Here is a 24,098-nt window from a genome sequence, read left to right as displayed (position 1 = left end):
GATCTGATGTTTACTGTCTCTTTGGTTCTTGTACCATACAACTGGCACATGGGCAAGAGGAGGCTTCTGGAAACAGCAAGAACTAGAACTGCTTTCCAGAGAGAACAGTGCTAATGGAATAAGTGGTTTCTGCTAGATGCTATGCAAGGTCACAGAGAGGGCCCAATCACATCCTGTCCCAGGGCCTTTACTGGAATGTCTGTATCCTAGAGGTGATGTGGGGAGGGCACTGGAAGCCATAAAGAGATGTGGCAGGGAAGAGGGAGAGATCAATGTGTTTGTTTTATTTTATTTTATTTTTTTCGGGCAGAAACCTTAAACGACCTGAAGTTTGGGAGTGAGATAGCAAAAGTGATAGCAGAACCTCAGTCAAGCCCAGCAAAAATATATCCAAACTACCACTGCTCCCTTGTAGTCTTCTCTGAAGTTAAACAATGGAAAGAAAGGATTTGGGGGGCAGGGGCAGGATGTATTGAAAATATCACTCAAACCCATATCTTAAATGTTCAAGATGATTTTCTTCTATATGATCCTCAGGATTTTTCATTTTTTAAGATTCTTAAAGTTCCTTTACTTAGTGGAGGTCATTTAGAATAAACTGTTTCATATTTCGAGCCTTAACAGCAAAAAAGTTTCTCTAGGCTACCAAGTGATGGTTAAACAGGGGCGGATCAATGCGCTGGGCCAAATAAAAACTGGCTAGAAATGCGTTTCCCAAAGACCCTTGTTGGACCCTTCACAGAGGCTCCCCAAAGCTGTCCAGCCCTGGGCTTCTTGCCCAACCCTGGGTGAATGTTGGAGCAACCGCTGTGACAACTGAACACTTTCAGTTCTCTGGGGGAGGTTTTTACTAGTTTCTTACTATGAGGGCATGTCTGGTAGAAAAGTCTCATTGGGGTTGTCTGCTAATGGATTATTCCACTGAGCCCAATCTTGTATGAAGACTGCCCACTGCCACAGGGAGCTAGCTGCTCAAGGAATACCTGATCTCATCTTCGAACCCAACGGCAAAAAATGCAAGTAACAAGGTGGAAATACTGCCCCAGAAAGCAGAGCATGCATTCCAAAGACAAAGAGAAATAATTTCTGGATTATCTATTGTTTGGGATAAGCCTACCTTGCAAAGAGAATTGATGAGAGCTTATTTCTTCTGAATATGTCCATTGATTGAGTTCCAGCTCTGGAATCTGACTGCTGGGGTCCAATTCCCTGAGCCACACTTACCAGTTTGGGCACATTGCTTAATCTCTCTATGCATCAGTTTCCTCATCTATAACAAGGGAATAATCATAGTATCTGCCTCATAGGATTATGTGAGGATTAAATTAGATAATATATATAGAAATCACTCGACATAGTAATTGGCACATAATAAGTGTTGAAGAAATGTTAACTGCTGTTGTCTTTACAACTACCTCCCCTTGTTGCTTGGGCTGACTGTCTGGAGACAGAGACAAAGAATGTTGAAGGTATGGCTGCCACATGTGCACCAAAGCCTGTGGCCTGATGAGGCCCACATATGGGGGTTTAAGGTTGAATGGCATTAAAACGCAGTGCACACAAAGCGATCCATTTAAAGGAGAATGACAGCCCAAAGGGGGCATCCTGTATGACTTCATATAGAATGGGCCATTTGGAGACTATTTAAATGGTGTTTACTTTAAATGAGCCATCCTCGATGAAACAGACAGTGAATGCCTTCATTTTCCTTTTTGATTCAATCCACTTGCCCTAGACTCCCTTGCTACACCAGCTGCAAAACAAAGAGAACACGCTGTACTTGAATTAACCCAGAGTTTTTCCTCTGCAAAGGCCAGAAGCCCATCACACCACTGGATGATTTCACGGCCAGGCCGGATTCATTAGCAAGACTAACAGGGAGGGGGGAGGTAGGAAGGGGCCCAGAGGAAGTGGCACTCCCTAACCAAGCAGGCTTGAGCAGCCACCCATCTTGCCTCCCTTCTGGGCCTCCTCAGAAAGCTCCTGAATACCCCTTCACCACCTCCTCAAACTGGAACTTACTAAGGGTGGAAAATTCTTATACTCCGATGGTCTCACGAGTAAGACAGATACATCATATCAAGTATTGTTCTTATGATCACAATAGCAGCTGCTATAAGATCCAAATAGACCTGTTCGTGTCCAGAACGGAATTGAAATTTTCTTTGAAGATGACTGTATTTTTTGTACGTATGATAAGGATTTGAAATAGGTCACTTTTTAAATCATAAGAGGCAGTTCAAAATTTAGTTTTAAAAATTCTTATAACTGGAGTGTTAAAACAATTCCCTTAATTATTTTCTTATTTATCACATTTTAAAACACCGTCCTATGAATAGTTTTAAAGGTTCAGTCTTCCTCCATAGGAAGAGGAAAGAGGAAAAAGGAAGAATTTGATGGAATCAGCCCATGGAGGCAGAAAGAACTTTTTTACACTAAGCCTGTAAAAAACCTTGCTCATTATTTGGGAAGATCACTTTTATAAAAAGAAAACCAGAAGAAAATTAAGATACTGTAGTCATTTTGACACATCAATTATGCCCACGAATAGTAAATTAAATACAAAATATATGGAAAGTCATTATCCTATTCTTAGGGGAGTCTTGGAAATACAAAACACACTGTAAAAATACAGCCACCCCATCCACAACCACCCTGCTTCTAGAGGCAAAGGCAGATAATTTATCTTTGCAAAGTTAAACATCTCACAGAATTTTTTTGTTATTTAAGGAGTTATTGTTTTCCCTGAAAATTAAAACAGGCACTTAAATTCTTCCTATTAAAAGCTCTCACTTTATCTTTTAAACCCTTCCACTGTAGGTTAGACAAATAACATGAAGCATTAGGAAACATCAGATTGATACATGCTTTTACTTAACATATCGGGTTTCTTTCCTCAATTCTTCTGTAGCCCCTGCTTGTTTCCTACCTCACGACTGATTTTTTTTTCTCCAGCCCCTCTTCTTAATTTCAGAATTTCCTGCCCAAATTATTCCATGTATCAAGCTATTGTATGATTTTGCAGTATCTTTGTATTACAAATTAAAGGTGTATAGGAACACGTGTATAAAGGAAAATGTGTATTTTTAAGTGTAAGAGATAGTCACACCATACACAATGCGCAGGTTATATACGTGTTGTGTTTTTTTTTTAATAATCACAGATACATAAAAAGGAGGGAAAGGTCCCGGTTTGGGTTGCTCTTCCTCTCTTGGCTTGCCTGTCCAGTGCTTGGGTCTTTCAGCAAACCCCAGCCCATTCTCTTTCAGTACTTTTGAGCTGCTGAGTCTACACGTTCTGGTTTTATGAGCTAGTGCCACCCTCTTGAATACCCATGGCGTGACTGTCTTTCGTTAGTTCTTCTCTGCTGTTACTCAAGGGCGGGAACTGGCACCAGAACAAAGGAGACAGTAAGAATGCCCTGGGCTGGTATGCACCGGCACTGCCTAACCAGGGCCAAGTGCCAGGTCATGCCACCACTTCTCAGGCACTGATGCCACCCAGCAGGGCTTCGGGTTTCCTTCCCCGCAACATGGTACTGCCTGCGGCACAGGACTCCCCGAAGAGAATGACCTTCAAGATCATTCTTGTGAACCAGGTAAAAGAGCGCCACCTACTGAACTGAGAACACAAGTACCTCCATTGGTTTTGAGGTTTTCCCTCGCGGTTAACGAATACCTAAAGGAATACATCGCATTTCACCAGGCTTGTTATTCCACATCTCACCCACCATTCTGACCTGTGACACAGATTACCCAGTTCCCCTTAAACTTAAGTACAAAATGGGTCAGCAAACCAGGCACCAAATCATACTGCTGCAGATGGTCACAGGTACACTTGAGAACTTTATTCACATGAGAAAATTCATGAATGTCAAGCCTAAGACAAAAATCCATAGCAAAAAGAATTGGTCCATGCCTGTTGTAATCATCATTACCCAAAAGACATCATGATGACTTCCCATATGCCAAATATGGTAAGTACAGCACTAGAAGGGCAAGCAAGAGCCAGTCAGAAGCAAGTCACAATGAAAAGAATGAATGGACAAAGATTTAGAAAGTGCTGAGACATGATGTGAGGCCTTAAAGTGAGGGATGTAACGGAGCACAACACTGTCTCGATCACCAGGAGCTTTCTAAAGAGAAAAAGGTGAATGCATTCACTCTGTACTCCTATCCCTTGAAACATATGTATGTGTGCTAGCTCAGAATACAGTTTCCTCAGTTCTAGAAACAAGGAGCTTTCTCTACGTTGCATTCTCTCTTTGTGGTGAAAACTCTTAATCATAACCATTCCTAAACGTCTTTTACTTTATCATTTCCTTATACGTAATTCCTGGTTGCATACTGTGGGAGCAGTCTAAGTAGTATTGCTCATTTTGAGCCATCAAGAGGAAAGAAAGTTGGCTTTCAATTGCACACAGGAGGGTCTGGACCCTGAAATCCTGGCTTTTTCCTGGAATTTCCCCACACAAAGTCAAGAGAGAGAATGTCAGAGACTTAGTCTATTGGGCAGGCCAGAGTAGCATTTTGCCCAGGATGAAGTAATGTCTACAGTTTCTTACTTTTGCACAGAAAAATGAAATCAGATACTATGCGAGGGCACATAGAGTTTTTAACACCTTTCTCTTGTTCATATGCTTCTTCTCCTACTTTTGTAAGCAGCTTAGGTTAGTTTTATTCATTTACATCAGGCTTTCCATGAAAAATAAGTGGAATGTTTTATTTACCTAGTAAGTAGGAATACACTAAATTAGACTCTACAAAAATAAAACTAAATTAGACTCTACAAAAATAAAATAAAACTAAACTAAACAAAAGAACTGCAGAACAGGGAAAAATAAGAATGTTGTGCCGTTCTTTTTTCTTTTATTATCTATTGAGCCTAGGAAAAAAGGCATAAACTCTAAACAGAAGCATAAGTACAGAAATGACCCCGAAATCTTTTTTGTTACTATTCAGTAGTGCTTTTAAATGCTCCTTCCATGAACTTCTGATAATACAGAACACATTTTTTAAAGCAAGTACTGAGCACCTATTACATACAAAGCACTTTTGGGGGGCAATGGGTCTCTGTGCATAATAGTTGAGCTACATTTTGGCAGGCAACAGAGGCCAACCGTAACATACAAGCTAACATTTCTATCTGCCCAAATGAAATTATGCTGGGGAAGTTAAATAATAAAGGGGCCAAACCAGCCAATCTAAATCGATAGCTTTGATGTAGCCTTCTTGAAAAAAGGCTAGTGAGGGGCGCCTGGGTGGCTCAGTGGGTTGGGCGTCCGACTTCGACTCAGGTCATGATCTCGTGATCCGTGAGTTCGAGCCCCGCGTCGGGCTCTGTGCTGACAGCTCAGAGCCTGGAGCCTGTTTCGGATTCTGTGTCTCCCCCTCTCTCTCTGCCCCTCCCCTGTTCATGCTCTGTCTCTCTCTGTCTCAAAAATAAATAAACGTTAAAAAAAAAAAAAAGGCTAGTGACTTCTGAGCTAATAAAATTCTTATGATGGTCATCATGCTGCAATCTAAACCATTAGCCTTCTTTTTGTAAAGAGCGAAGAGGAATGATTTCCCTCCTGTAGCAAGGGCTCAGAGGTCCATCTTCTGATGTCTGTCCCCTGCCCAAAGGCTGCTGTCATTTCTGTTGCTGTTATCTGCCTCATTACATTATGCTGCTCCCAGGTGCTTTGCTTCTTTCGAGAAATCAGCTGGTGCCTGCCAAATGTGCTAATCACGCTGATGTGTCACTGTGATGGCAACTGTGACTTGGGGGCCCAGTTTTCCGCTCATGTTTTGGAGGGGAGCTCATCGTTTTAAAGGGCATTGTGCACAACAGAGTGGAGGACCTAGGAGACCACTGTACAATCTAGAAAACATAACTTAGAAAGGAAGTAGTATCATCTTGTAGCCACATACCCTTTTTCTCTAGGGAGCGCACAGAAATTTGGAGGCATTATTCCATCCTCAAGATAGCCATTTTGGAACTAGCAAAGAGCTTTGCTAGTACTCTTTTCCGGTTGTCCTTTGGAAAACCTCAGCTGTGGTCTGTAGGGGAACTGCAGTATTAGGTATTAGTATGAGTATTTTTCCTTGTCTCACTCAATCCTTTCTCAGTTTGAATTGGTAAAGTCTACGCCATGATATCACGTAAGTGTAAGTGGTATGAACATAAGCAAATCCCAGTAGGCATCTCCTTTATTACAACTCTGCCCTGAACTGGTTAATTCTGAAAAAAAGATTCTCAGATATATTCCTGCAGGCATGAAAAATTTCCATGAAAATTTTAAAATCAATTCTTGTTCTAATTTTGATAATCTTCAAATAGACAATTATAGACAGATACGAAAGGGGTCAGAAGGCTTTTTTTCTGTAATAAGCTAGTTAATAAACATTTTAGGCTTTGCAGGCCATACAATCTTTATCACAATAGTTCAGCTCTGCCACTGTAGCACGAAAGCAGCCATAGGCGATGGCCATGTTTCAGTAAAACTTTATTTACAAAAACAGGTAGCAGGCCAGATTTGGCAAGCAGGCTGGATCATCCAGATATAACTGAGTACTGGTAAACAATTTCACAGTTTACATCTGCATTAGTGTATATGATTGCACAGGGACATGCAAAACTGCTTTAATTATTGAAAGATAACAAGAAAAGAACATATGGATGATGTTTTTGGTGAATAAGGACTAGATGACATAATAGTATGCTGTGTAAACAAAAGCTTTACAACACGTGGAAGAAAAGCAGTGGAGGACAAGATCCTTGTGTGGCTCAGGGTAGAAGACGCACAATAATCTCAACAGAACCTTCATGGAGCTGTCCACACTACAGTTATAGTGAGGGGCAATTTCATTTCAGCGAAATAATAATCTTTTCATTAAATTAAGTTGCTAATTTGAATTTTATTGATTTAATAGTTTGGTCTATGTTTAGTTTATATTTGATTTTGGCTTTATAGATGTGTAAGAGTTATTACATAATAATAACATATATAACAAATATTATCGAAATATATAATAATAAATATACTGACCATATCACATATATCATAATAATATATATCAATAATATATCCATAATGTAATATAACATATATTATGTAAAAGTTTATACCCAGTCTTCCATTTATACTTTCTAAAATATCATTCTAAAACAAGTAATTTAAGTCAACTCCAGTGAATCAGGGGATTTTTTTTTCCCCTCTAAAAAGACAAATAATACTCAAGTTTGAGAAACACTGCCAAACACAGCCTTTATATCTGAACTGCAGAGCCAAATTATGAATGAGGAAGTATGTAGCCGTGGTGAAGTGGGAGGAGGGAGAGCCACACAGCATCTGAGGAAGTGTAGTTATCACAAGTAAACCACAATAGGCAGCCACAGAGGCTGGAGGAGTTCAGGTATCAGTGCCTGCTTGAGGCTGTGGCATTTCATATACTCAATCAATTCAGCATGTCACGGAACCACATAGGGAGGGTAGAAAAAGACCCTGTGTGAGCCCAGCAGAAGTTCATTAGACAACTTGCAAGAAGGCACCAGAGCCTGGATAAAGGAGCGGTGTGCTTTGTAACCTCTCCTGTGATTAACAGAGAGAGGGTTTTAGGCAGCATATAAGTAGACAGTGAATGGAATGCAGGGAAATCCATAGACTTTATCCTGTCGGTACATAGCAGAGAGGAAAGCCATGAACACTATTAAAAAACAAAAAACAAAAAACCTCAAAATAAAGGTCAAAGAAAACATTGTTCTAAGGACTCAGAGGAAGAACAAGCCTTGGAAGTCAATTTACTAGACCCCAAACAAGTTCAGCAAACTGGCATTCCAATTATGATACGAGATATAACTTCTATTAAAAAAATAGTAAAAAACCACGCGAAGGCAACAGGCTGAGACAGTGTAACATAGTGAGATCAAAAGACAACAAAGTAATGAGATAAAAAAGATGAGGAAGGATTGCAAGAAACTGTTACAGAAACAACTTAATCTGTAATGGAATTACTACAGAACAAAACGTCTCTAAGAAAAATCAGTGTTATATTATAGACTACTAGTAAAAAATGAAAAGGCAAGCCATACAGACTGGAAGAGTGTATTTGCAATACATACATTGGACAGAAGGTTTGTATCTAGAGTATATAAAGTATTGTTACAATCTAATAATAAAAACAACCAAAAACCCACATTTAATAAATGAGTGAGTCGAAGAGATGTTTTTTTAAAGGAAGATATAGGAATGTACAATAAGCACATGAAAAGTTGCTCACCATCATTAGCCGTCAGAGAAATGTGAATTAAAGCCACAAGGAGAAGTTTTTTACCACCAGCTGGAGGGTTAAAATTAAAAGGACTGACAACACCACGTGTTCCGCTGGTGGAACAGAAAATGACTCCATCACTTTGGAACTAGTCTGGCAGATACTTACAGAGTTAAAATATACATATATGATCCCACAATTCCACTCCACGATTACTCAGAAATAAAAACCTATATCTGCAAAAAGACTTATAATTGAATGTCCACAGCATATGCTCTGTGATGGTCAAAAACAATTCAAATGTCTCTCACCAGGTGGGCAGATAAAACAAAAAACAAACAAACAAAAACCCGTGCAGTTCATTCATATAATGGGTGACTACTCATCAATTATCTTATTTAAAAAAACAAAAATGTTCTAAGCAAAGTCTACTCCCGACACGGGGCTCAAACTCACAACCTTGAGATTAGAGATATGCTCCACCGACTGAGCCAGCCAAGGCCCCCCCCCGCCACCAATTTCCTTAAAAGAGTAAAATATTGGGGCGCCTGGGTGGCTCAGTCAGTTGAGCGTCAGACTTCAGCTCAGGTCATGATCTCACGGTTCATGAGTTCAAGCCCCGTGTCAGGCTCTGTGCTGACAGCTCAGGGCCTGGAGCCTGCTTCGGATTCTTTGTCTCCCTCTCTCTCTGCTCCTCCCCTGCTCACACTCTGTCTCTCTCTCAAAAATAAAGATTAAAAAAAAATTTAATAAAAAAAATAATAAAAAAGTAAACTATTGACACCAACAACAATATGGATGCAACTCACAAACATGCAGAGCAAAAGCAGCCCAACATGAAAGAATAAGTCCATTTATGTGAATCCACAGGAGAGGCAGAGATATGGAAATCAGAGCAGTGGGAGACTGGTGTGCGGCTGGGGAGAAATGACTTAAGGAGAGATGGCAAAGGCACGGGGAATTACCAGGGGAACAGAAAGAGTCTATGTCTTCATAGGGGGGCTGATTAATTACACAGAGATATATATTTGTCACACCTCATGAACAAGGCTTAAATGAACAAGGTATAATACAAAAACAAAATATAAAGATAATATCAGTCCCAAACCACAAACTGTATTAATTAAAACTGGGGAATGTGGATGAGGGAAGAGGAGAGAAGTAAATGCTCATTAAATTTATTATTTGATAAAGAGTGAAGTCAAGAGCTATCAGTTAACTAAATTGTGAAACATCCATTTACAGAATACTCTGTAGTCATAAAAATAATGAGGAAGTTCTTTATTATGTTCAGATATAAGATTAGCTATAAGACACATTTATTCTAGAGGAGGAAGCATAATACAAAAAGGTGTATATACCATCCACAAAGAAAATTGGTCACCTTGATTGCCTTGGGGGACAATTACTGGGTAGGTGGAAATTAGGAGCAAAAAAGGTAACTTTATTGCAATTTTCTTGTCCTTTGTTCATTTGTTTAAAAAATTTTCTAATTTTTTTAACATTTATTTTTGAGAGAGAGAGAGAGAGCAACAGAGTGTGAGTGGGGGAGGGGCAGAGAGAGGAGGAGACCTGGAATCTGAAGCAGGCTCCAGGCTCTGAACTGTCAGCACAGAGCCTGACGTGGGGCTCAAACTCACAAACTGTGAGATCCTAACCTGAGCCAAAGTAGGACACTTAACCAAAGGAGCCACCCAGGCACCCCGGTCCTTTGTTCATTTCCAAATGAGCCACGTAAATGTGACCAATTTTTAAAAGTAAAAATTTACTTACTATTTTTTAAATTAAAATTATAATTATTTTTATTATTATTTTTGAGAGAGAGAGAACGTGAGCTGGGAGGGGGCAGAGAAAGAGGGGGACAGAGGATCAGAAGCGGGCTCTGTGCTCTCTGCACAGAGCCCAACGTGGGGCTCGAACTCACAAACCGTGAGATTGTGACCTGAGCCAAAGTCAGATGCTCAACCGACTGAACCCCCCAGTTGCCTCACAAATAAAATTTTTAAATATATTGCTTGTTTTGTTTGGCTTTGACCTTGGGAATCAAGTAAACAGTCACTGAACCCTCCAGTACATGCATAAAACTAGTTTCTGACACAGGAGATCTCACAAATCAAAAGATAACACTTGTCATGATGAGCACTGAGTACTGCAGAGAATTGTTGAATCGCTAGATTTTACACCTGAAACCAATATAACACTGTATGTTAACTATACTGGCGTTAAAATAAAAAAACTTAAAAAAAGGAGAGGGGTGAGCCTGAGTGGCTCAGTCCGTTGAGCGTCCAACTTTGGCTCAGGTCATGATCTCATGGTTCCTGAGTTTGAGCCCCACGTGGGGCTCTGTGCTGACAGCTCAGAGCTTGGAGCCTGCCTCAGATTCTATGTCTGTCTGTCTGTCTGTCTGTCTCTCTGCTCCTCCCCCACTCTCCCTCTCAGTTTCTCTCTCTCTCTCTCACTCCCTCTCAAAAATAAAGATAATTTTTTTGTTTTAAAAAAGGAGATACTACAAGTCAGCAAAATCTAATAAATGATCTTGGAGCAACTGGTTTCCTATTTGGGGAAAAAAAAAAGTTTAGTTCTCATTTCATACAGCTGACCAGAATAAACTGCCAACAGATTAAATTACAAAAATTAAACTAAAATTTAAGTAAAAATATTAGAACAAAGCAGATGAATCTCAGAGCAACAAAAGACTTTCTAAGAGAAACTTGACAGATTTGACTACATAAAAATTAAAATCTCCTCTAGGTCAAAAACATTATATGAAATTAAAAGGCATATTATAAACTGGGAAAAATACTTCCACAAATATCATACGAGATTAATAATTTTATTTTATTTTATTCTTTTATATAGGAGATGAGCTTACAGATTTGTTTAATATAAGTTTTATGTGATGAGGGGGCCCCATAAGGAAACAAAGAGCCAAAGAAACCCTCAGCCAGTGTACTTCTCTGCTACATTTGATGAAGAGTAGACAAGTCAGGAACAGCTAGATGGAAGAGACACATATGAGAAGGGACGTGGGAAGAGGCATGAAACATCCATGCCTTCTCTCTGCATCTTCACATTTACCAACTTGGAGGCTCCACTATCTTTATTTATTTTTTTTTTATAATTTTTTTTTTTAACGTTTATTTATTTTTGAGACAGAGAGAGACAGAGCATGAACGGGGGAGGGTCAGAGAGAGAGAGACACAGAATCTGAAATGGGCTCCAGGCTCTGAGCTGTTAGCACAGAGCCCGATGCCGGGCTCGAACTCACGGACCGCGAGATCGTGACCTGAGCCGAAGTCGGCCGCTCAACCTACTGAGCCACCCAGGCGCCCCGAGTATCTTTATTTTTTAAAGACCCAATCAAATTAAAAGGTGAAACAAACTTTCGAAAAGCTTCACCAAGGCTTATTTATTAGAATAAAAATGGGCAAAGGAAGTGAATAGTTAATGAAAATGGTTAAGAAACCCACAAGGACAGGTGCAACCTCACTGATAATCAAAGCGGTCCAATTAAAGAGAGACTTTCTCTTGCCTGTCAGACAGGTGAAGCTCCAGGTTAACCTCAGAGCTAGATAGGTATGGAAATTGGTGCAACCTTTCTGGAAAATAACTTGAGATATGTACCAACAACCTTAAACACGTTCAAAACTTTTGACTCAACACACACTATCTCATTTTATACACACTATCTCCTCAGGAATTTAATGCAACTTTATTCGTAATAGGAAAAACACCCTGTAAATAATAAAAATGCCTGATACTGTGGAAACGTTAAATAAAATCTGATATATATACAACAAAATTATTATGCAGACATTAAAATCATATTTTTGAAAAATACTTAGTGGCCTGAAAAAATTCAAGATACAGTACAAGTGAAAAGAGTGGAATATAAAACTCTTACATGCTGCGACGACAATTTTGAAATGATAACACGTATTGTACATACTGATTTCAAACACTGGGGGGAAATGCAGCAAAATGTTAGCAACCATTTTCTCTAAAGTTATTTTGTGTTACTTCTGCTTTTCTATAAGTGTTAAAGTTTCTATAATAAGTACATAGGAGGAGACACCATATTTTAAATGAAGAAATAATATATATTATAATTACAAAAGTTTTACCTGGCGTCAACACACTCTGGATCTTAACTGAAAATGTTAGCTAGTGCAATAGGCACGTGACTCGCAGACAAAACGTTGATGCGTTAGCACTTGCCTTCCATCTTTCTTACACACCTTTGGTTCAGAACCGAATCGGCAAACAGTGTGTAGAACAGATGCCTTAGCAGGGCATCTCCAGTGGGTCAGCCAACAGGAGGTCGATTGCTCAGTGCAACAAATAACCTGGTACAGGCTCCATGACTGAACTCCAGACAACCCAACTGTAACAGTGTTTCTGTGACACATTTGCCTGCCCAGAAGTCTTCAGCTGAGACCACCCGCTTATGGCCCACAAACCACCAGGTGAAAGCAACTGCTAAAATAATCTAGGAATTGATAACTCTGGCATGAAGAGCCCCGCATGCTTTGTCCAGACTCTCAAGTGCCCCTCCCCATCCCCTGCTGTTTTCTCTGGCAAAATGTTTTTAGTAGGTTCATTCCAACCCAACTAATCAAGGAGCTCTTTAAAGTCGAGAAAAACATTGCGTACTGGATCCCTGGGTCCAGCATGTGCGCAATACAGAAAGAAGCACAGAACACATGTACGGTACCTTCCCGAAGCTGTGTTGGCTTGGCAGAATTTTCCCCACTCATTAAAACAACAAAAGATGCAGCTGCTCGAACTGTAGCTTGCCATGTTGACATGGCAACGGGTGGCTCCTGGCAGGGAAAAAGGGCCCTGTTGTTTATGGGAGATCCCATAGTATAAACACATGGCCTGCAGAAGAAAGACAAAGAAACAAAAGGGGAGAATCTTTAAATGAGTTGTCACTTTTCTCACCACCGCCATAGTGAAGGTTAAGTTGAGCTTTTAAAGAGAAAACATTTGAGGCTTTGTAGTTGACTGGTTTCAAAGCATTTTGAACTAAAACTGCCAAGGGCTGGCTATGTGAATAGCTGGGTAGTAACTTCTCCCAAATGAATTACTTAAATATGTAAAGAGAATTGTTTTTTGTTTTTTGTTTTTAAGGGAAGAATATATTTTTGGATATAGCTTTAAATACCATTCTGTCAATTTATTTTTTTTAAGTTTATCTATATATCTATTTTTGAGAGAGAGTACAAACAGAGAAGGGCCAGAGAGAGAGAGAGAGAGAGAGAGAATCCCAAGCAGGGAGCCCTACGTGGGGCTCTAACTCACAAACTGTGAGATCATGACCTGAGCTGAAACCAAGTGGGACGCTTAACCGAATGGGCCACCCAGGTGCCCCACTATTCTGCCAATTTAAAATTTATATTACCCATGCCCCTCCCCTTAGGCCCTTAATACCTTCAGAAGAAAACAAAAAGGTTTAGAGACATTCTTACAAACCTTTTGGAAAACATTCTGGAAAAGAAAATATGTTTAGAGATCACTGAGATATTAATGTTTGGAAAAACAAGCTGGTGGTCTCAAATCCAGTTGCTGGCGGGCAGATATCCCCAATGTTGGAAACCACCATCTCAAATGGAACCCTTGTGGGAATCCTTGTGTGGAGGCCAAGAACAGGGGTTGGCATATAAACAGGACTGTAGGTCACAACAACCAAGCTTGTGATGGGAAGGCCAAGTGTAGAGTCATTACCAAAGCGAGTGGAGGAAACCAAATAGTATGACGTTAGGGCTCGTTCTGCAACAATTAAAAATTACAGACCCACCCATACCAAGAACGATCCTTTCCATGATTAAATCAGAGGACAGAGATGGAAAAGATCCAGGAGATCAAAGAAATCCATTCTTTTGACACCAGAGTTGAAGGCACACGACTGACCCTCAGGAAAATGTCTTAAGAAAATGTCTCCACTTTTTTGCTTTTCAGGAATTATGACAAACATGATGTAGGGTTTTTTTTTTTTTAATTTTATTTTTTACTTTTTAAAATTTGCATCCAAATTAGTTAGCATATAGTGAATCAATGATTTCAGGGGTAGATTCCTTGATGCCCCTTACCCAAAAATATGGAATGCTTCATGAATTTGCGTGTCATCCTTGCGCAGGGGCCATGCTAATCTTCTCTGTATCGTTCCAATTTTAGTATATGTGCTGCCGAAGCGAGCACAACATGATGTAGTTTTAATCAGCTTGATTTACAGAGTAAAGGAATAGAGCAGAGCACTAACTCTCTTGGGTAAACTGGTTTTCCTTTTTCATTAACATGATTATGACTCAACATTTATTGTGTTCCTATAATGTGAGGGAACACACAGAATGATGGTCCTACTCTATCATTCAGGGCCCAGTAAGGAAAGGACACACCAGTCTAGATCTTACCAAACATAAGTAATTTAACATAGGCAACTGGCTATACAAATAATAGAAGAGCTGAGAAGCCAGAGGAAAATGAGGCAACCCAGGGATTAGCTGAAGGGGTAAACAGCAGTGAGTCCTCAGGCTGAGGGAGCTGGTGTTACTGGGAATTACTGGGTTGCAGCTCAAGGGGTCATGTGGCAGAAGCCAGAGGCACAGTGGGGACTGTCCAACGGGTGCTGGGACCAGGGGAGACTCAGTCACTGCTGGAGATGCCAAAGAAAGCAGGGAGGGAGGAAGAAATACCTTGTTTCTCACCAACTCCTGCTCTCAAATTTTCCACCAGTGCCCCAAACCGTGGGCCAAACCTAGTAGGAGGCAGAAGACAAGGCAGCCTGGGAAATGAGGTTCCTTGTCATTCAGAGGTCACAAGGAGGGCAGAAACTGGATGTCAGAGCAAACAGGCAGCTGCAGCCTCTCTGTCCAGGCAGTGTGCATGCCAGTGTGCTCGTAAGTCCAACACAGGGCAGGGAAAGATTAGAAATGGAGGAGCCCGTGGTCCTGGCCAACTTATCAAATGACCGTGAGAAAGTCCCTTGACCTCTCCGAGTCCCAAGTCAAACGGCGATGGAGGGGAGAGCCGACCTCTATTCTGGGCCATAAACTTATGATTCTGGTCCCAAGTTTATAAATCTAAGAACAAAGGTAAATTTTCATAGAAGGCCCAGAATCTCCCACCAACGAGTTCTGAACTCCCACCTTGGCCTCCTTGGACCCTTAGTCAGTTGACTTAATCTTGGTTAACCATCCAGCTTTAGACTGTTGAAGAACCTAATGAGGTTCTCCCAGCTTCCTCCCAGGTGGGGCTGGTAGTGGTGGGTGCATGGTGGGACAGTGCTGTAGCAGCTCAAGTAGCTCACGGGAGTTGGGGTTCAAGGTATGCCTACTTCTGAAAACTCTACTAACTGTTTTGCTTTTTCCCCCAAAGCCCATCTTATAGGAGGGTCTCAAGGAAGAAAGGTATCATCAGTGGAAATGGGGTGTATTCCCACCAGCCAAATGGCAGGTATAAACTCGTTTCCTCTGACAATGGTAGACATTGAGAATCAAGGCTTTCTTCCTCACTGAAGCAGAATGGATCCCACAACTTTTCTCAGTTCAAGAGCTCTAGGAAGCCACTTCCAATCTAAGTAGACATGTGGAGTTAAACCTATTTGTGATATTTACAAGGAAGTGACAGACCTTTGACTGGAGATCTCCTAAGACTTTCTCTGCCCAAGGGGCGCCTGGGTGGCTCAGTCGACTGAGTGTCTGACTTCGGCTCAGGTCATGATCTCGTGGTCTGTGAGTTCCTGCCCCGCATCGGGCTCTGTGCTGACAGCTCAGAGCCTAGAGCCTGTTTCAGATTCTGTGTCTCCCTCTCTCTCTGCCCCTCCCCTGCTCATGCTCTGTCTCTGTCTCTGTCTCTGTCTCTCTCTCTCTCTCTCTCCCTCTCTCTCAATCTGTCAAAAATAAACATTAAAAAAATTAAAAAAAAAAAAAAAAAGACTTTCTCTGCCTCATGCAAAGGGGGAGCTGACGTCATATTATGGTCTTAAATCCTAGGTGCTTAGGTCAAGTCTGAAAGCACCCGTGCTCACTTGCTATTGTGCTCAGCACCTGGTTTCTGTAGGGTGACTCTAGTGTTACATGTCTCCCCTTCCCTGCACAGGGAATGAATCCTCCCCAAAAGACTGGCTTGCCAAGAGGTATGCTCTCCTTCTCCCTATAAGTTTGGGCTGGAGCATAGTATTATATATTCCCCCTGTGCCCTTAGGTGTGTGGTCCCCAAGGCTTCCTCCATCAGCCTCCATGCCTCTTCCCTGAAGAAACAGATTTCAGATGCTGTCATGTCTGAAAAACACTGTAGAGGAAGAATCAGAAGGACTTAATGATCTGCTGAAGGAGAAGAAGGAAAGGAGCCACTCAGAGACAGCTGCTTCCAAGGTGGCTCCCAATAACCCTTGCCTCCTGGTATTCATACTCTTATGGAGTCCCCAACCACACTGTAGCAGGGTTGGTCTGTGTGACCAATAGGATATGGCAGAAGAGATGTCATTTCTGAGATTAGAGAATTTAAAAATCTGTGACTTTCATTTTAGGATCTCTCAGTGTCTCTCTCTCCCTCCCTTCCTCCCACCCACCCCCCCCCCCCCCCCGCCTGCCTCCCTCCCTATCACTTGCTCTGGAGGGCACCCAGCTGCCATGTCAAGACAGTACTCACACAGTCTCTGGAGGGGCCCATGTGCTAGAATATAGAGACCTCTGGTGTACAGTCAGGGAGGACCTGAGGTCTGTCAATAACCATGCAAATGAATTTGGAAGAGAATTGTCCAGCTGAGATGCCTGTGGCCCTGACAGATAGCTGACTGCAACCTTGTAAGAGATCCTGAGCCAGAACCACCCGATTAAGCTGCTCCTAGAATCTTAACCCTCAGAAACCCTGTGAGATAATAAATGTTTGTTCTTTTAAGCAGTTAAATTTGGGGTAATTTGTTACGCAGCAATAGATAAGAGAATTTTCTCAGGTTTCTGGCTCAGGTGATAAGATGGATTGCAAAGCTATTAAGCAAGAAAGGAAACTCAAGATGACAAGCAAGGTCACAGGAAGGGACAAGGAAGAAGAATTCCTAATTAATTTGCCCATACAGGGCTTTACACACTCTATGGCAGAGGACACTTGTATGGGCACAGAGATCATGATTTTCTAAACACAAACAGTACAGTGTTCAGCAATGGGACTGAGTGTTAGAAATCAGACCGATCTTAGAAAACTGAGGAATGATGGGTTTATGAACTAACTACTGATGTTGCTGGCAGATTTGAGTCTGGGTACCACCCACAAATCAGGGAGTGTGTGGGGAAGGAAATCCTTCCATTGGCTGGATTTTTAAAAAGCACTGTTATCACCATTCTTTCTTCTCCCATTCTCCATTATTTATCCTCTAAATGGTCTAGTTCTAGATACTTTATTCTAGAATTCTGTCTTGACCTCCCTGGCATCCTCTTGAAGGCTCTTTCTGTCCTATTGTCACTGGGTTCCAGGACTCTCCCATCAAGGAGATTAGTTACGCAGCCAGGTCCCCAGAAAGCTCTTGCCTCCCGCCCCCCCCTCCCCGCCACTGTCCTCACAATCCTCTTCTGCAACCTTCTCTTTACATGGGGGCGGGGGCATCCTTGCTGCTAGAATCGATGTGTTTTAGGGGCGCCTGGGTGGCTCAGTCAGTTGAGAGCCCAACTTCAGCTCAGGTCATGATCTCACAGTTTACGGGATCAAGCCCCGCATCAAGCTCTACGCCAACAGCACAGAGCCTGCTTGGGATTCTGTGTCTTCCTCTCTCTCTGCCCCTTCCCTGCTCTCTCTCTCTCTCAAAAATAAACATTAAACATTTTTTTTCTTTAATCTATGTGTTTTCTATTTTCTGTAGAGGCCACTTTTAGGCAACAGGCTTCAGTAATGGAATGGAGAGGAAGGCAAAAGGGCCCACAGCAACCACCTGGCTCATCAGGTGACAAACCTCAAAATATCCACAGGCCCCAACTGACTTATGAGCTACTTACAACCAGGCGCAGGTACGAAAAAAGGGGAAAATTCCTTATGTCCCCATATGTCCTCACCTTCCCCCTTAAAAACAGCCCCAACCACAGCCTCGATGCAGACAGTCTGTCCTTTGCTGTCCTCCCTTGGGCTCCCTTGCAGTGTATTCAGTAAACTTCTATCTCCCTTGCTCTGCCTTTGGTGAATTCTTTCACTGCCCATGCTGCCTGCCCCCACCCTATCAGGACGCCCCACATTTGGGGACCCCCCCCCACCGCACCATCTGATTAGGAGAAACACCACACTTTCCCCTTGGTCTCCAGAGCAGTAACTCTGAAAGTGTAGAAGCCCCATCCATAAATATAGCCACGTCTAATAGAAGACACCATTGCTTTCTTATTGGAATGTTTTTGCCAATAGGAAAATAATCACCAAAGAGGGAGGTCCTAGGCAAAATTTCTTGAAATCGCAGATTATCTTCGTGCTCTCAGCCTCCTCCTTTCTTGGCCTTTTCTTCTTTCTCAGTTGCAGCCTCTCTCCTTCCTTCCCAACATGCCCAAACCAAGCACCAGGGATTTTATAAGCAATGGCGCTTTGAGCTTTTACAACCTGGTATCCTTATGCATGTCACATGCCCTAGTGCAAATATCTAATACAATTTAAAGTTAAGTAACTATATTTTAACAGAGATGAAAACTTTAACCTCTGGATAAAACTCTAATGGTGGAATTTGGGGCATCCAACAAAAAGTGGAGAATAAGGAATGTAGGGACTTCACTGAATCATGAAAATCTTACTCCCCACATAGTGATTCAAGAGTAAAGATGGCTCCCATCATGCACACCTACAAACAAGAACTACAGACAACTGATTTCCTGTCCCCCACCCCTGGTGCTCCAAGAGGGGAGGAAAATCTATGTGCATTTATAAACATGCTATGCAGCTATCTGGATGTGTAATCACAGAAATAAATGCAGCTGTGTTTATTCAACATGCACAGCCTTGCACCTCGGCCATGTTGCTAAAACGCTCACGGGACAGATGTGCAGGCGCCAGTCTCCAATGCTTAGAACTTCATTATTTCCAGACTGAAAAATTCTTTCTAGCACGCAAAGGAAAATTCTCCCACACCAGGGCTCATCCCACATGCCCTGGGATAGCCACCCAATGAAAGACTTCCTGGAGAGCTCAGTTAACTGCACAGGAGTTGTGGGAATGTGGAGGAAGACACTGAAAATCAGAAAAAGAACAGGGTAAGACAGCGTAAGAGCGGCCCCATGACTTGCTGCCATTAAAGAGCTTCTAAGTTGGGGGTGCCTGGGTGGCTCAGTTGGTTGGGCATCTGACTTTGCTCAGGTCATGATCTCACAGTTTGTGGGTTCGAGCCCCACGTCAGGCTCTGTGCTGACAGCTGGGAGCCCAGAGCCTCCTTCAGATTCTGTGTCTCCCTCTCTCTGCCCCTCCCCCTGCTCGTTGTCTGTCACTCTCTGTCTCTCAAAAATACATAAACGTTAAAAAATAAAATAAATAAATAAATAAATAAATAAATAAATAAATAAATAAAAGAGAACTTCTAAGTGGAGGAAGAACTTGTCAGAATGGCTACTACTTCAGTTTGACACGTTTGTGTTCGTGGAGTGGTCAAACAAGGGTGAGACACACTATGCTGCTATGGGCTGAATGTGTCCCCTCAAATTCCTATGTTGAAATCCTAATGCCCAATGTGACTGATGGGATTATAAGGTGGGGCCTTTGGGAGGTGCTTAGGTCACATGAGGACAAGGATTGCATGAACGTGACGGATACCATTAGCTCCTAAGCCCCTTCCCCCATGCTAGAAATCAGCAGTCTGCAACCCAGAAGAGTGCCTTCATCAGAACCTGACCACACTGGCACCCTGATCTTGGACTCCCAGCCTCCAGAACAGTAGGAAATAAATTTGTGGCATCTTGTTATAGTAGCCCAATGGACTATGACCTATGCCTTCCAAGGTAAGAGGTTGGCAAACACTCCCATGCTTGCTCATTGTCTTAAGGAGCCACCTTATAGACAGAAGATAAACTTCTAGGTAGAAAGAACACTTGAAGGGGATTGATTCAAACCACATATTTTCTTTTTCTTCAGGTGATGATTATATGATTTGTCTTTTTGCAGTCAGTGTGAAAAGGGGGTTATTCTTATTTTAAATAACATTTCAAATTCCACCGCTTTCCATAAAATCACCTGTTTTCAGAGACTTGGTTCAGTGACTGGGGAGAGGGCTGCTTCAGGAGAAGCGGGCAGGAGGTGATGAGCTTGAAGCTGCCATGAGTGTAGCTTGTTGGGGTGTTTTCCCATAATGAGATACTGATCTGGTCACTGGAGGCTAGGGGGCCGCAGATGTTAACAGTGCCGGTGGGTCGGATTCTTTCATAAACTTGCCAGGGTGACAAAGTCATCGGGCCTCTTTCAGTTCATTACCATCTCTTCCCTTTCCAGCACCTGATCTTTTGTAAGACTCCATGTTCTCCTTAAACCCAAGTTATAGGCAAGCAACCCTCTTGCTTTCTTGTGCCACAAAAACCAAGCACCGAACTACTAAAATAGGAAATGTCAACTATGACTCACTCTCTCCCCTCAACTCTCCACACACACCTTCCTCATTATATTCTCCTTCATGGCATAATTACTGAAACCAGGATCCATCAATCATACTGGACATGTGGCAGGTACAAGGAGAATGCTACTTTGACTCAGATTTTGTGTACAAAATGAACTGGACTGAATGGAAGTGGCTTTGAGTCAGAAACTCCCCACTTTTCAGCACAAGTGTTTTGGGTACAGAATAGGCAAGTTGTTTATAAAGGCAAAGACAGTATTTCTCATCTGGAAGTCTCATCTGGAGATCCTACAATGAAATCTCTTTTTAGCACATGAGAAAATTAAGCTCCAGAGAAGTAAAATGCCTTATCTGAAGTCAAACAGCTAATGGGCAGCACAGCTCGGACAAGGGACAAGTCCTCAGGTCTCCTGGCTCTCACTTTCCAGCTTCTTTCCAACATACTATGCTCTTTGGTATAGGTCATTGTGATTTGTTATTTTCTACTGATGTTTGGTTATTCAGGGTTTTTCTGTTTGGTTGGTTAGTCATTTGGGTTACTTTTGTAAATTAAGACAGTCCATCCTTGCCTTTTCTCCTGGGATTCTAGGAAACAGAGATAGATCTAGAATGTCAGCAAGGGGAGAAAGAGGCTAGAGTAGAACGCCTGCAAACTTTTAAGTTTGGGACTATCACTTCCTCCTCTTACAATGGTATCACAGCATTATTGTGCATCCCTACCTCAGTCCTCATGAATTTTGTATTGGTTTCTTGAAGCAAGCAAGAAAAAAAAAGGATTAGCTGTAGAAATGTTCCTTTCAGACCTGAAATCTCTTCCAAAAGATCTGCTCAATTCTCTTAAATCTTTCCTTTATAGTGAGATATTAAACAATGAAACTACTTCAGTGGGGGAGGGGGAACATGTTTTAACATCTGGTTTGGATATCAAACTAAAAATACTCCTGAAGTCTACATTTTCCTTGGTCCAATAGCTAAATAATAAACATAATTGAAAAAAATTATTCTCTTTAGTATCTTGCCAACTTCATTCTGGTCTTGTCTAAAACAACATCATAGTGATGTAAGGAATTAAAAACTTTTAATATTACTTTAAATTATAGTGTATTTTCCTAATCAGTTTCCTTATCTTTAACGATGATCCAAGTAAGTGGGGCTTTAAAAATAAATTTCCTATATTTAACTGAATTTCAACTCCAACTCCTGTTCAGTGATGTCATCAGCTTAAACCCAGATTATCTACACCACTTGGCTGGTTCCACGACTATTATAATGATCCTAAGGGAAAAGAGAATGGGTTACCAGAGAGAATGCTTTGGTTTTAAATAACATTTTATTCAGTGGAAAAGAAAAGTAAATGGAAACGTACATAAACTTTGAATTAAAGATTTCCATTTCTTTTTTTTCCCTTAAATTTATTTATTTATTTTGAGAGAGACAGAGAGAGTGCAGTGGGGAAGGGGCAGAGAAAGAGGGAGAATCTCAAGCAGGCTCCACACTGTCAGCACTGAGCCCATGTAGAGCTCGAACTCAAGAAATTGTGAGATCATGACCTGAGCTGAAATCCAGAGTCAGATGCTTAACTGACTGAGCCACCCAGGCACCCCTTCTTTATTTTTTTTTTTAAGACTTTTTTTTTTTTTTTTTGAGAGAGAGAGAGAGCATGCACGCGCTCCAGCAGGGGAGGGGCAGAGGTCTAGAGGGGAGGGGCAGAGAGAGAGAGAGAGAATGAATCTTAAGCAGACTCAGGCTTGATCTCATGGCCATGGGATCATGACCTGACCTGAAATCAAGAGTCTGACACTTAACCAACTGAGCCAGCCAGGCACCACCCTTAAAGATTTTCATTTCTAAAAGTTTTTTTCTTAGGTATACTAGGGATCTAGAACCAAAAAGATATTAAGTCCCCTTCCTTCCCAGCTTAACAATAACTCCTTAACACATTCTTGACTCAGTCCCTGTTCTGAAATAGTTCTTCAAAATAGTTTGAGAGGGCACACACATTCACACTACAAAACGTAAACAGGGTTTTCAAGAAGCATGTTGTATCAAATTGTTACATACATGTTTGTTTTGGCAGTCCTTTTTAAATGTCACCTGTAATGACTGAGGCAAGAAAGAGCATTTCAGTTCAAGATCTTCCATAATCCCACAATGGCTAAACCTCGGTAGGAAACTGTAGCTTTCACACTACCAGATATCTCACTTTATTTTTTTAAAATGTTTTTAAATGTTTATTCACTTTTGAGAGAGAGAGACAGAGAGAGAGAGAGAGAGACAACGCATGAGTGGGGGAAGGGGAGAGAGATAGAGACACAGAATCTGAAGCAGGTTCCAGGCTCTAAGATGTCAGCAGAGAACCTGACGCAGGGCTCCAACTCACGAGTGGTGAGATCATGACCTGAGCGGAAGTCGGATACTTAATCAACCGAGCCACATAGGCACCCCCAGATATCTCACTTTAGAACTAGAATAATAATGGGGAAGAAGAAATTACTGAAAACTATTGGAAGAAATACTCTATTATAGCTTCAAATACATTTTCAGTTCCCCAGAAAACACGGTCACTTGATAAAAATCTCCCTTACAAAAAGGAGGTTTTAAGGTATAAAGATGGTGACTGCTTTCCAAATTTGTAGTTTATTTTTTTAATAAACATTATTTTAGATCAGGTTTAGATTTATTTTTACAAGTGCAAAAGATAATACATAGATTTCCCATTTACCCCATACTCACTTTTATTAACATTTTCTGTTAGTATATTTGTCACAACTGATAAACCAATATTGATACATTATTAACTAAAGTCTGTATTTTATTCAGATTTCCTTGGTTCTCCCTAATATCCTTTTTCTGTTCCAGGATATACTATTTTTATCTCCTTCATGTCTCCTTAGGCTCCTCTGGACTGTGACAGTTTAAGACTTTCTTTTCTTTGTTTATGTTAGCCCTGAGAGTTTTGAGGAGTACAGGTTGGGTATTTTTTGAATGTCCCTCAACTGGGATTTATCTGATGTTTTTCTCTTGGTTCCATTGGGATGATGGGTTTGGAGGGAGGACAATCACAAAGATGTCATTTCATCACATCATACCAAGGGTACACACTATCAACATGACTCATCACTACTGATGTTAATTTTGACCTCCTCACTGACAGGTCATGATTGTCAGGTTTTTCTAATGTAAAGTTACTCATTTTTCTCAGTCCATACTTGGTAAGGAGCCAGGAGTTATGTTCCATCTCCTTGAGGATAGAGTATCTACATAATTTGGACAACTTCTAT

The 24,098-nt window shown here is 41.4% G+C and overlaps 1 protein-coding gene and 1 non-coding gene across 19 annotated transcripts in view; both read right to left on the bottom strand.

Moving 5' to 3' along the window:
* Positions 1–24,098, bottom strand: part of AOPEP (aminopeptidase O (putative)) — a 342,210-nt gene that overhangs the window by 277,225 nt on the left and 40,887 nt on the right. For all 18 annotated transcript variants that reach the window (XR_009603091.2, XR_013551794.2, XR_009603099.2 and 15 more), the window contains exon 3: positions 12,967–13,133. Coding sequence is in view for 15 of the 18 variants with exons in the window: in XM_060609897.2 (XP_060465880.1) it covers positions 12,967–13,133 (167 nt within the window). In the remaining 3 variants the exon portion in view is untranslated. The remainder of the gene's footprint in view (positions 1–12,966; positions 13,134–24,098) is intronic.
* Positions 14,347–14,453, bottom strand: LOC132663991 (U6 spliceosomal RNA). Its single transcript, XR_009603365.1, has one exon. It is a non-coding gene; the product is annotated as a U6 spliceosomal RNA (small nuclear RNA).

The sequence above is a fragment of the Panthera onca genome, chromosome D4, assembly GCF_046562875.1.
Source record: "Panthera onca isolate mPanOnc1 chromosome D4, mPanOnc1 haplotype 2, whole genome shotgun sequence".
NCBI classification, from domain to species: Eukaryota; Metazoa; Chordata; class Mammalia; order Carnivora; family Felidae; genus Panthera; species Panthera onca.
Note: the sequence above shows the minus strand (reverse complement) of the source record. Positions and strands in the feature narration are given on the sequence as shown.